Source organism: Carettochelys insculpta, chromosome 5, assembly GCF_033958435.1.
Source record: "Carettochelys insculpta isolate YL-2023 chromosome 5, ASM3395843v1, whole genome shotgun sequence".
In the NCBI taxonomy this organism is placed as follows: domain Eukaryota; kingdom Metazoa; phylum Chordata; order Testudines; family Carettochelyidae; genus Carettochelys; species Carettochelys insculpta.
This window is the reverse complement of record NC_134141.1, coordinates 103,682,565-103,696,378: the sequence shown is the minus strand read 5'-3', so window position 1 is coordinate 103,696,378 and position 13,814 is coordinate 103,682,565. Positions and strand designations below refer to the sequence as shown.

The 13,814-nt window shown below is 52.2% G+C and overlaps 1 protein-coding gene across 2 annotated transcripts in view; it reads left to right on the top strand.

Moving 5' to 3' along the window:
- Window positions 1-13,814, top strand: part of EGFLAM (EGF like, fibronectin type III and laminin G domains) — a 121,552-nt gene that overhangs the window by 77,021 nt on the left and 30,717 nt on the right. For both annotated transcript variants that reach the window (XM_074994312.1, XM_074994311.1), the window contains exons 11-12: window positions 7,134-7,234; window positions 8,267-8,411. In XM_074994312.1, coding sequence (XP_074850413.1) covers window positions 7,134-7,234; window positions 8,267-8,411 — 246 coding nt within the window. The remainder of the gene's footprint in view (window positions 1-7,133; window positions 7,235-8,266; window positions 8,412-13,814) is intronic.

Sequence of the window (13,814 nt, the reverse complement as noted above, 5' to 3'; positions counted from 1 at the left end):
CTGGATCTTTCCCCCTGCTTTCTGAACCATCTAATCCCAGCTTTCCATAGAACATTAGGTCACTGGGTTCTTTGCACAGTAGAGGTGAGATATTCTGTCCAGTTCTGCTCATCCCTTCCCTCTTACCCCACTTCCCTGTCCCTCTTCAGGGACCTTCTCATAAGCAGCTCCTTATCTAGGAGCTGCAATTGTTCCTGGTCATAGGAGCAGTGGAAGAGGTTCCTCAGGAGCTAAGGGGCAAAGACTTCTTCTCATGCTATTTCCTAATCCCTAAGGCAAAGGGAAGTCTCTCGGCTCCTGCATCTCGTGACATGGAAACTGCATGGTTAAACCTAGGTAGTGCCAAAGCTCGGAACCAGTGGAGAAGGTGCTATTCAGTAGCAGGCCTCCTCCACCAGAGTTACTTACCAAGCTAAGTGGAAAAGGTTCTTCTGCTGATGTGAGCAGTGCAGCATATATGAACAGGCAATCAAAAACTCCACCATGAAGTCTCTTGAGCATGGTTTCCCACATTGGGGGGAGTGCCCCTGTGGGGAGGGTGGCATGAAGAAATTCCAGGGAGGGTGCAAGGTGACCACGCACCCCCATCACTCCCCCCACCTGAAGAAAGAGCTGGCCTTTGCTTCCAGTTCTCAGCCCCTGCCATTTTTTGTGGGTGACCCGGCACAGCTGCTATAAAAAGCAGGCAGCTGGCAAAGACCTACATGGAGCTAGCTGCTTCCTGCAAAGGTGAGTGAGTGTGGGTTGGTGGGGGGGAGGAGGAGGAGGATGGGATTAGAAGCGGGTCTGGGAGTGCCTGGCTCAGGTGAGGGGTTGGTGATGAGGTAAGAGTGGGGGCTGGTGGTGCCTGGCTTTGTGGGATGTGAGATGCTTGGGCAGGCAGCTCACAGGCTTGCGGGGCTTGAGTGGCCAGTCAGCTTGTGGGAATCACAGTGTTTGTACAGCTGGCCCCGGCATTACAGGGTTTGGGCTGTTGGCTGGCCCCAGCAGTGTGGGGCTCAGGCAGCTGGCCCTGGCAGCATGGGGCTCAAGCGGCTCAGGCTGGCGGGTGGTTGGCTGGCCCCAGCAGTGCAGGACTTGGGCAGCTTGGGCTGGCAGACAGGTTGCTGGCCCTGGTGACGTGGGGCTCGGGTGGCTGGCCCCAGCAGCATGGGGTGTGGGCAGCTCAGAATGGTGGGCGGGTGGCTGGCCCTGGCAGTGTGGGGCTTGGGTGGGCAGCTCGGGCAGCTGGCGCACAGCTGTGGCAGGCAGTTGGTGGGTAGGCAGCTGGTCCCAGCCACGGAGGGCTTAGGCAGCTGGCAGGCAGGTGGGTGGGTGGTTGGCCCTGGTGGTGCGGGTCCTGGGCAGGTGGGTCTGGCAGTGCGGGTCTCAGGTGGGCAGGTGGCTGTCGTGGTCAGCTCTGGCGGCTGGCATGGGGTTCAGGTAGCTGGCCAGTGGGGGCTGCACAAGGCACCTGAAAGGGGCCAAGAAAAACTATTTGTGCTTATTTTAAATGACATTTTATCACAGAATCATAGGGCTGGAAGGGACCTCAGGGGGTCATCTAGTTCAGCCCCTGCTTCAAGCAGGATCAAGTCACGCTAAGTCATCCCAGCCAGGACCTTGTCAAGCTGGGACTTAAAAACCTCGAGGGATGGAGAATCCACCACCTCTCTAGGCAACACATTCCAGTGCTTCACCACCCTCCTGGTGAAATAGCTTTTCCTAATACCTAACCTACACCTCTCCCTCTTCAACTTCAGACCATTACTCCTTGTTCTGCCATCTGACACCATAGAGAACAGTTTCTCACCCTCCTTTTTAGAGCTCCCCTTCAGTAAATTGAAGGTTGCTATTAAAGCACCCCTAAGTCTTCCCTTCTGTAAACTAAACAAGCCCAAATCCCTCAGCCTATCCTCATAGGTCTTGTGCTCCAGCCGCTTAGTCATTTTTGTTGCCCTCCACTGAACCTGCTCCAGCAAATCCACATCCTTTTTATACTGGGGGACCCAAAACTGGACACAATATTCCAGATGTGGCCTCACCAGTGCCGAATAGAGGGGGATAACTACTTCTCTATATCTGCTCGAAATGCTCTTCCTGATGCATCCTAATATGCTGTTAGCCTTCTTGGCTACAAAGGCACACTGTTTACTCATATCCAGCCTTTCATCCACCATAACCCCAGGTCCCTTTCCATCGTACTGCTGCTGAGCCAGTTGGTCCCCAGCCTATAACAATGCTTGGGATTCTCCCACCCCGGTACAGAACTCTACACTGCTCCTTGTTGAACCGCATCAGATTTCTTTTGGCCCAGTCCTCCAATTTATCCAGGTCACTCTGGATTCTCTGTCTACCCTACAATGTATCTACCTCTCCCCCTAGTTTTGTGTCATGCGCAAACTTGCTGAGGGTGCAATCCAGTCCCTCATCCAGGTCATTAATAAAGATGTTGAATAACACCGGCCCCAGAACCGAGCCTTGCGGCACTCTGCTTGAACCCGACTGCCATCCAGATATTGAGCCATTGACCACTACCTGTTGGGCCTGACCATCAAGCCAGCTTTCTATCCCATCTTATAGTCCAAGGATCCAATCCATATTTCTTAACTTCTGTTCAAGAATGTTGTGGGAGACTGTATCAAAAGCTTTGCTGAAGTCAAGGTATATCACATCCACTGACTTCCCCATGTCTACAGAGCTTGTTACCTTGTCATAGAAGCTAATCAGATTGGTTAGGCAGGGCTTGCCTCTGGTGAATCCATGTTGGCTACTTTTGATCACTTTCCCCTCTTCAAAGTGCTCCAAAATGGATTCCTTGAGGATTCCCTCCATTATTTTCCAGATATTGAGGTAAGGCTGACTGGTCTATAGTTCCCTGGATTGTTCTTCTTTTCTTTTTTAAAGATGGGCACTACATTTGCCTTTTTCCAGTCATCTGGGATCTCCCCCGATCTCCAAGCGTCCTCAAAGATAATAGCCAAAGATTCAACAATGACCTCTGCCAATTCCCTCAGTACCCTCAGGTGCATTAAATCCAGGCCCAAGGATTTGTGCACATCGTTTTAATAGATCGCTCAGAACTTGTTCCTTCCCTACAGATGGCTGCCCTCCACCTTCCCATACTGCATTGTCTTGGACCGTCATGTGGAAGTTGACTTTGTTTGTGAAGACTGAGGCAAAAAAAGCATTGAGTACTTCAGCTTTTCCCACATCATCTGTCTCTAGGTTACCTCCCTCATCCAGTAACTGCCTCACACCTTCTCTGACAGCCTATGTATTGTTAACATGCCTGTAGAAACCCTTCTTGTTACTCTTCACATCCTTTGCCAGCTGCAGTTCCAATTGTGCTTTCGCTTTCCTGATTACTCCCCGGCATTCTCCAGCTGTATGTTTATACTCCTCCTAAGTCAAATGCCCACGTTTCCATTTCTTGTATGCATTCTTTTTGAGTTTAAGCTGCCTAAGGATTTCCCCTGTAAGCCAAGTTGGTTGCCTACCATGTTTCCATTTCTTACTATGCAGTGGGATGTTTTGTTCCTGTGCCTTCAGTAAGACTTCTTTAAAATACTGCCAGTTCTCTTGAACTCTTTTCCCCTTCATCTTCGTTTCCCAAGGGCCCCTGCTCATCCGTTCTCTCAGGGAGTCGAAGTCTGCTCTTCTGAAATCAAGGATCTGTATGTTACTGCTCACCTTCTTCCTTTTATCTGGATCCTGAAATCTACGATCTCATGGTTGCTGCAGCCCAGGTTTCCTCCCACTTCTATTTCTCCTACTAGTTCTTCCCTGTTTGTGAGCAGCAGGTCAAGTTGCACATGGCCCCTGGTTGGTACCTTCAGCACTTGTACCAAGAAGTTATCCCCAACATTCTCCAAAAACTTCCTGGATTGTCTGTGTGCTGATGTATTTGTCTCCCAACAAATGTCCGGATGATTAAAGTCTCCCATGAGAACCAGGGCCTGTGATTTGGAAGCTTCACTTAGCTGCCAGAAGAAAGCCTCATCTGTCTCACCTCCCTGATCTGGTGGTCTATAGCAGAGACCAACTACAACATCACTTCTGTTACTTCCACCTCTAAGCTTAACCCAAAGACACTCAACTGGATTCTCTCCTTCCTCATACTGGAGCTCTGAGCAATCATACTGCTCCCTCACATAGAGCGCAGCTCCTCCTCCTTTTCTCCCCCGTCTGTCCTTCCTAAACAGTTTATAACCTTCCATGACCGTGCTCCAATTATGCGAATCGTCCCACCAAGTCTCCGTTATTCCAACCACCTCATACTTCTGTGACTGTGCCAGGGCCTCTAATTTTTCCCGTTTGTTCCCTAGACTTCTGGCATTAATGTACAAGCATCTTAGAGAAGGGGCCGACTGGCCCATTTTCTCCTCTTCACCCAGGAAACCCACTTGATTGTTCCCTCTTCCTTCCCCACTTACCTCAGGGCTTGTGTCACCTTCCCCCAACGAACCTAATTTAAAGCCCTCATCACTAGGTTTGCAAGCCTGCCCGCAAAGATGTTCTTTCTTCTCTTTGTGAGGTGGATCCCATCTCTTCCCAGCAATTCCCGTTCATGAAAGAGAATCCCATGGTCAAAAAAGTGAATCCTTCCCTTCTACACCACCTACGCAACCACGCATTTACCTCTGTGATTCGATGATCCCTACGTGGACCCCTTCCTTCCACACGGAAGATAGACGAGAAGACCACTTGTGCTCCGTATTCTTTGATCTTCCTTCCTAGGGTTATGTATTCTGCTGTGATCTCTTCAAAGTTGCTCTTCGCTGTATCATTGGTTCCTACATGGAGAATGTGGAAGGGGTAATAGTCTACAGGTTTAACAATTTTTGACAGGGACTGTAATATCCCAGATTCTAGCTCCAAGCAAGCAGCAAATTTGCCAGGATTCTAGGTCTGGACAGCAGATGGATGGCGCCGTCCCTCTTAGGAGGGAGTCCCCGACCACCACCAGGCATCTTTTTATCTTAGGGCTGGTGGTCATAGAACTCCCGTCTCTAGGACTGCACATCCCATGCCTTAGAAACCGTGGGGACTCTTTCAGATCCAATCCCTGTGAGGTATCATCCCAGTTATCTCTGCCATATCATCTGTGGAGAGAGGCTGAAAGCAGTTACTTAACTCCACTGGAATTGGAGAGACCTGAACTGGTTTTCTGCTCCTGGAGGTAACATGCTTCCAGTTCTCCTTGTTTTGGGCAGCCTGCTGTTCCTGCAGTATTGTCTGTTGCCCTCTGTCCAGAAAGTCTTCACCCTCTCTGGTGGACCTGAGGGTTGATATTTGCACCTCAAGTCCTTTAAACTTCTCTTCTAAAATGGCTACCAGCTTGCCCTTGGTACATACAAAATCCTTTCTGTCGTCTGGGAGAAAGACAAACATGGCACATGCCATGCAGATCACAACAACAGACCTCTCACCAGCCATGTCACTGTCCATTCTTTCCCTTTTCAGAGATCCCTTGTTTGTTTCTAGTGCCGCCTTGAAGGGCACAAGAGAAACATTGTATAAGAAAGGGAAAACAGGTCTGAGCCTCCTCCCAAAGGCGAACTCCCAGGCAAACTCCCTGCTAGCTGCACTTGTTTGCTGCTCACAGGGTTCGCTGTGGCTGCCTTGTTATGGAGCTGCTAGCTGGTTAGGCCTGGCTCAAAGGCTCTGTCTCCAATCTAATCAGCCCTTGAAGGCCCACCTGGAAGGAAGCTCTTCCAATGCGCACCTTGCAAACTTGCCATACTGCCAAACACGCTTTCTAACTGCCCCTCTCTGCAAAATAGATGCTCAGGCACACAGGAAGCTATTCAAACTGCCCCTTTCTCCAAAATAAAACAAATTCACAGACAAGAAATTCAACCCACCAGCTCAAAACACAGAACCTCAAATGCCACGCTCACCTGAGCTCCTCAAGGATGCTTTCACAGGCAAACTCCCTGTTAGATGCTCCTGTTACATCAAGTTTTGTGTTTATTTTAAATTATAAATTGAATTTTTTTTAAAAGGGGGGTTGGATTATGGTAAAAAAGGGGAGCAGGGCGTGACGGTTTCTCAAACATCAAAAGGGGGAGCGTAATGCTGAAAAGTTTGGGAACCACTGCTCTAGGGAGTCTGTGCCATCCCAAGCCTGGATGAAGGAGAAGAGTTGGTCAGATGAGTGATGATGTGCTGATCATAAAACAATATGAATGAAATCTGATGCCAGTATACAACCAAATGATAAAAGATGCCAGCTCGGATGTCACCTGGGTAAACAAGATCCGCAATACCAGTCAGTGATTGGGGCTGGGTTCACAAGTTGGCTACCGAAATAAAATTACAACTAACATATATACTCCACTCCATACTGGACAGGGAAAGATGGAAGGAAATAGTGAGGGAGTCATCAGACACCACCAGGCACTGAGCCCATGGGTGTTGATGATGATGATGATGATGATGAAGCATTCAAAGAAAAGAACATGGCTACTCACCTTCTCCTAACTGTTGGTCTTCAAGACGTGGTGTCCACATCCATTCCAATACTCACCCACCTTTTCCTCTGTCAGAGTTACTGGCAAGAACGAACTGAAAGAGGGTGGGGTTGGCAAGGTCATATATCAAGTGCCGAGAAGGTGCACCCCAGGGAGCTGCTCAGTCAGCCTGATGGGAGTTGCCTCTGATAACCATGCATGCAGCATGTGCACATCTGATTGGAATGGACGTTAAAAACACATCTCAAAGAACAACAGTTATGAGGTCAGTACCTTTTTTTTTTTTAATTTGCATTCGTGCTGTTTATTACAGACAGAGCTGAAAGCCTGTGTTTTATTTTGCCTAACACTTTCCATGACTAATGCAGAGTTTGTATGCCTGCTCGTTTGCAATATGATAGTATACGTAGAAGACTTGGCTGAAAATATGAACCATTTTCCAATAAAAACCAAATATTGGATGCCCATCAAATACAGGATTTGGAATTGAACCACTTCTAATTTTGACTCTGCAAGAAAAATATCTGACAACGGTGTTTCAAAACTAACATCACTACCCTTTCATCATCCCCATCTCTTGGAATACAGTTTATGGTTCCTGCACTATTATTTGGAGTTGTACATTTAGTCCACAGCCAGGAGGAGACTGACTTTTGTGTGTTTATCCTGTGATCACAGGCTGAAGCAGAGAATGGTTTGTTGATGTACTGTGGAGAGAATGAGCACGGTCGTGGTGATTTTATGTCACTGGTGATAATCCAACGCAACATCCAGTTCAGGTAGTGGATCCACTCCCCTTCTACCAGCTGCAGCCCTTGTGTGCCCTTAAGTGCCCAGCAGAAAATTCCCCAGGCTCAGGCACTGGGGATGTCACCCACAAGGCTACCTCCTGAGGATTCCATCACATTGTGAACTTTACAGTTAGCAGGGTGAAAAATGCCTGCCGACCACTAGCACTGTGCGAGTGCTGTAGCTGGGTGTATGCTGTTAGTTAGTTCGCCCCATAAGTAAGGGGAATTGTTTCAAAACAATGGTGAGGCAGCTAACCCAGGAGTCTAGTGGCAGCACAATATTTTATTCTGAAGGACTCATGTTTGGGACTGGAACTCACTTCCACATTACTGACTTTGTAGGAGCCTGAGGAAAAGGAGAATTAAAGAGCCTCACTTTGCTCTAGTGACTGATAGGGGCATCTTGAAGGATATCTGACAAGGGCAAGACTTCCATGTGGCACTAATTAACCAGAATGGTGATTGCTTTAAATATGGGGGGAGGGGAAACAAAAGGGACTGATGTGCTCTAACCCTGTATATGTTCTACCTCAGCCTGGCCCATATAGTGAAGACAAAGCAGAGAAAACAGCACACTTCGTACACATACATCTTTGCTGCTATTGAGGCTTCCTTGTCAGTCAGTACCAAATAATCTTGAGTTTCACGTAGAATCCCAGTATTATTACTATAGCTCCAGCTCTCACCTGGGAGCTTGGAAAATTCTCAAGAGAAATTACTGGCATAGCAGCAACTCAAATTCTAACACTCTGCATCTTGAAACCATTGCAGAAAGTTATCAGGTGTTGCAGTATACTTTGGGTTGCCAGAGGAAGAAAGAAAGAGATTAAAGAAAGTTGTTAAAATTTGAAGAGATATTTTATCTGCACTAAACCAGACCAGACACAGATCACTTGTGCGAGTGTTTTTATTTAGCTCTTTAATATAAAAGGAGAAGCAGAGAGGCTCTGAGAAAGCAAGGTTAGGTTATTTATTTAATGAAAAATTGTCACTTTTAAGCTCATTGCTTGTCTTTTGCAGGTTTAATTGTGGGACTGGAGTTGCCATCATTGTGAGTGAAAGTAAAATCAAACTGGGCAGCTGGCACAGTGTCACTGTGTTCAGAGATGGGCTGAATGGCTGGCTCCGGCTGGATAACGACACTCCTGTCACAGGTAAATCTCTGGTAAGTAATTGTGTCCCTAATACTCAGCTTTGGCTCTCTATAGACTTTGACGGCATTTCTGCCTAATAGGGGCTGTGCTATAATAGATCAAATTAAATGTGTGTGTCTTTAGTAGGGATGGCACAGGTGCATGAACCAGAATCAATTTTAAGAGCTTTATAGTAAAACACATCAAACTGAATATTTAAAAGAGCCTGATGTGCTCATTGCCCTTCCTGGCAGTCCTCCAGCCACCATCCTTAGCCCCAGACATGTTCTCCTTTCCAGTATCTAGCATGGTATACTGTTGCCCTCCCAGTTCCTTGCCTTGCCTCACCTCAAAGACCCTGTGTTGGCTCTCTCCTACTGCTTGGTCCAAATTAAAACAACCAAACAAACAAAGAAACCACCTCTTCCTCTCATGCACGTGCACATCCCACCCCATCCCCTTGGCCTGGTCTACACTTAAAAATTAGGTTGACATTAGCAACAGTGCTCAGTTGTGTGGAGAATTTCTACCAACAAGCACCACAGCTAAGCCAGGTAGCCACCAGTGTAGATGTAACTAGCTTGATGAAAGAATTCTTCCATCAACCTAGCTATTGCTGCCTGGAGAAGTAGATTACCTACAGTGACAGACCCCACTCCCTTCTGTCTCTATCAAAAGCATCTATGCTCCAACAGTCCCAAGGCACAGTGAACTACTTTAGAGCACTGCAGCTAAGCCATTGTAGCACCCATAGTACAGGCAAAGCCCCAGAGAGCTATTCAAACACACATGGGCTACGTCTACACGTGCATGCTACATCGAAATAGCTTATTTCGATGTAGTGACATCGAAATAGGCTATTTCGATGAATAACGTCTACACGTCCTCCAGGGCTGGTGCCGTCGACATTCAACGTCGACGTTGGGCAGCACCACATCGAAATAGGCGCAGCGAGGGAACGTCTACACACCAAAGTAGCACACATCGAAATAAGGGTGCCAGGAACAGCTGCAGACAAGGTCACAGGGCGGACTAGCGCTTCCGGGGCAACAGCTAGCCGCTCCCTTAAAGGGCCCCTCCCAGGCACACAGAGCCTGCACAGCACGCGGTCTGCAGAGCCATAGGTACGCACACCTCGAGCGACACAGTCATGGACCCCCAGTAGCAGCAGCAGCAGCAGCCAGAGGTCCACCCAGCCGCCCCTGCAGGAGGCAGCTGAGCACATCCTTGCCACAGAGGAGGAGCTGCCCGCAGGGGAGGAGGACGCAACCCCCAACCAGAGGACGCAACCCCCAGCCAGAGGTCCACCCAGCCACCCAAGCAGGAGGCAGGTGAGCACATCCTTGCCACAGAGGAGGAGCTGCCCGCAGGGGAGGACGACGCAACCCCCAACCCTGCAGCACCCCACCCCGCCCCCCGCCTCTGGCCTCATACGCCGCTGGCTGTGGAGCTACCCCACCAGCACTGGCTGGTGGGAGCGGCTGGTGCTCGGAGAGTGGGATGATGACCGCTGGCTCCAGAACTTTCGCATGAGCCGGCAGACATTCTGGAACTATGCCAGTGGCTCACCCCTCACTGAGGCACCAGGACACCTTCATGCTGTGTGCCCTCACTGTGAAGAAACGGGTCGGCGTCGCTGTCTGGAAGCTGGCCTCTCCAGACAGCTACCGATCCATGGGCCAGCAGTTTGGCGTTGGCAAGGCCACCGTCGGGGCTGTCCTCATGGAGGTAAGAGGACCCACGGGGGGAGGGGGAGGCAGCCCTGGCAGGGGAGGGGGGCCCTGGCAAGGGAGGGCCACAAACACCCTGCACACCCCTCATTGGTGCTCTCCCATGTGCTTCCCCTGCAGGTCGTCCGCACCATCAACGCCCTGCTCCTCCACAGGCTCGTGAGGCTTGGGGACCCGGATGCCGCCATCGCAGGGTTTGCCACCCTGGGCTTCCCCAGTTGCTTCAGGGCTCTGGATGGGACCCACATCCCCATCCGTGCCCCAGAGCACAGTGGAGGACGCTACTTAAACAGGAAGGGCTACCACTCAGTGGTCCTCCAGGCCTTGGTGGACAGGCGGGGCCGTTTCCTGGACGTTTATGTGGGCTGGCCTGGCAGCACCCACAACACCCGGGTATTCCGGAACTCGGGCCTGTGCCGCCGGCTGGAGGCGGGGACCTACATCCCCCAGCGGGAGATCCCTCTGGGGGACACCACCATGCCCCTCTGCGTCATCGCAGATGTGGCATACCCCCTCCAGCCCTGGCTCATGCACCCTTACATGGGCCACCTGTCAGCCAGCCAGGAGCGCTTCAACCTGCGCCTGAACCACGCGCGCCAGGTGGTGGAGCGCACATTTGGGCGCCTCAAAGGGCGCTGGAGGTGCCTCCTCACCCGCCTGGATGCGGACCTCACCAACATCCCCCAGGTTGTGGGCGCATGCAGCGCCCTCCACAACTTTGTCGAGAGCAAGGGGGAGGCCTTCTTTCAGGGCTGGGCTGTGGAGGCTGGCAGGGCCGATGAGCAGCCACCCGCCGCCCCCAGTCGCCAGGTGGACCCCGAAGGGACTCGGGTCCGGGAGGCCCTGCAGGCCCATTTCGATGAGGCTGCGGGGGTGAACACTGGCAGGCCCCCCACTGCACCCCCCGCATCCTCCACAACACTCCCTGCCCCTATGCCCACACCACAGAGAACCCAAGAGCACACCCCCCCCACCTTTCTTCAAAATAAATAAAAACAGACATTTGTTTGTAAAACCAGATCTCTGTTGAACTCTCCTTATTATTAATCTCTTAACTAACTGTTTACAGGCCAAATAAATATTACATATATTATAACTCCAATAAGATGAAAGAAAAAAAGGGGAAGACAAGGAAGGGGAGAACTATGTACATGGGGGGGCAGGTATCAGCATCCATAACAACAACAATATAACAACAGGGGTCTAATAGAAACTATTTACAAACAAACATAAAACTGAGGGGAATACATACAAAGGTGGGGGGGCACGTCCTGGGCCCCACACCCCCTAATGTCCAGCGCTGGGGGTGGGCGGCCGTGATCCGCGCCTTGGCCTCAGCCCTGGCCGGGGCTAGCTGGGGGCCAGGCGGACTGGGAGATAAGTCCGGCGGGTGTCAGCTGGCCCCAGGTCCCCCTTGGCGGAAGGGCCCTCGGTGGCGGGTGGCTGTGCGACGGCAGATGGAGCAGCGGGTGGAGCGGGCAGAGCGGCGGCCGGCATGGCATGGGGGGCCAGGTAGTCCGCAATGCGCTCGAATGTCCGCATAAAGGCCCCCCATGCCTCCTGGCGCTAGGCCAGCGCCCGCTTCTGCAGCTGAAGGCGCCGCTCCTCCACCTGCAGACGCTGCTCGGCGACCTCCAGCTGCCGATGATGGATGGCCAGCAGCTGGGGGTCCATCGCCATCCGGTGGTGGTGCTGGCTCCGCCGTCGTCCCTGCCGTGGGGCTGGTCGGTCCTCCACCGAGGGGCTGGCCCGGAGTGATGGCCCTAGTGGGCTCTCCGGGACCACTGACACCTCGCCGGCGCTCTCCGGTCCTTCCGATGGTGCAGCTGTGGAACACTGGGGGAAGAAGAGTGGAGACAGCCGTTAGTGTGGGCCCCGAGCCGTGGCCCTTGTCCCCCCACCCCTCTGCTGCTGGTTCCCCATCCACATCCCTGGGAGGAGATGATGATGATGATGATGATGGGTGTCCCACCCCCTCCCCCCGGGGGACCCTAGAGGTTCCGCTCCCCCCAGCCCCGGGGATGGGGCATGGCACTGTTGTGCTGGGGGGCAGGGGCTGATGCACTCTTCTGAGGGACATGCCACTGGTGTCCTTGGGGCCAATGTCATCTGGGCATGTGGAGGGCCCTGGTCATATCTGTACCCCCCGCCCCTCAACCCCGGGGGTGCACACCTGGGGGGTACATACCTGATGGTCCGCTCCCACGGTCGGGGGACACCCGGTGGGCGGACACCCGGCTGGAGCTCCTCGACGACATGACGATGTGCAGCCCCACATCACTCGAGGAGGACTCCCCCTCCTCCTCCTCTGGTGCCCCAGGGGTGGGCTCCTGGGGGGGCCCCCGGGGCACGGGGCTTACCTCCAGGGCGGACTCCAGCTCCAGGGCCTGCTGGGGCTCGTCGGCCGGTGTATCAAGAGTGGCCGGAGGGGAGGAGGTGTGCCGGGGGCCCAGGTTGACCCTGAGCTCCCTGTAAAAGAGGCAAGTGACGGGGGTGGCCCCAGATCAGCCGGCCGCATCCCAGGCCCAAGCATAACCCTGCCGCAGCTCCTTCACTTTACTGCGTACATGATCCGGAGTGCGGGCAGGGTGACCCCGGGCGGCCAGGCCCTCGGCCAGCCGAGCGAACGCATCCGCATTCCGCCTCTTGCTTCCCATTACCTGGAGCACCTCCTCCTCACTCTAGAGCCCCAGCAGGTCCCGAAGCTTGGCCTCCGTCCAGGAGGGGCCCCGCTGCCGCTTCTCGGCCTGGCTGCCAGCCTGGCAGCCCTGGCTCCCCTTGAGGGGGTGCCCTGGGGGCACTTAGGGGGCTGGGGGGAGGCCATCGCAGTACTGGGGGGTTGTTCTGGCCGCGTGGCTGGGCTGCCGCCTGCACGCTCTCTCAGCTTCCTGCACAGGAAGGCAGGGGGCGGGGAGCTTTAAGGGGCCGCTGCACGCAGCGACCATCGAGCTCAGGGGCTGGGCAGAGCATCTCTCAACCCCTCAGCTGATGGCCACCATGGTGGACCCCGCTATTTCGATGTTGCGGGACGCGCAACGACTACACATTCCCTACTTCGACGTTCAACGTCGAAGTAGGGCGCTATTCCCATCTCCTGATGGGGGTAGTGACTTCGACATCTCGCTGCCTTACGTCGATGTCAACTTCGAAATAGCGCCCAACACGTGTAGTTGGCGCCGCTACTTCGAAGTAGCCGGCCCGTGTAGACGTGGCCATAATGACACAAGGGCCTCAAAGACATAATATCTCAATAATATTTTCATTAAACAAAATTGAACATAAAGCTGGTAGAAAATTATAGAAACACTGAGTCGTTTGGAAAGGAAAATGCTGAACTTATTCAAGAGTGACTGGAGAGAAAAACAATGAAAAATAAAATTTGTAACAGGCTACGAACAGTTGTCATGCAGCTAGAGACATAGTGCCAGAAACTGCCTTGGGTGAGGCCTCATTTAACCCCAATGATTTAATGTGGCACAGCCAAGACAAGATAAATGCTAGAAATAGAAATGCCTTCACCTGATCCCCTGTGGACCTGAGGAGGAAACAGAAGGAAAATAATTAGTGGACAATTGACGGTAACTCAGCTCCTGTTACTTCTACTGCCCCTCCAGAGCAATTAGTACTAGCACACTCCTCCACCCTCTGAAAATGGAATGGTTTTGATTTGGCTTTAGATTGACTTTAGCCATTTATTTCCAGACT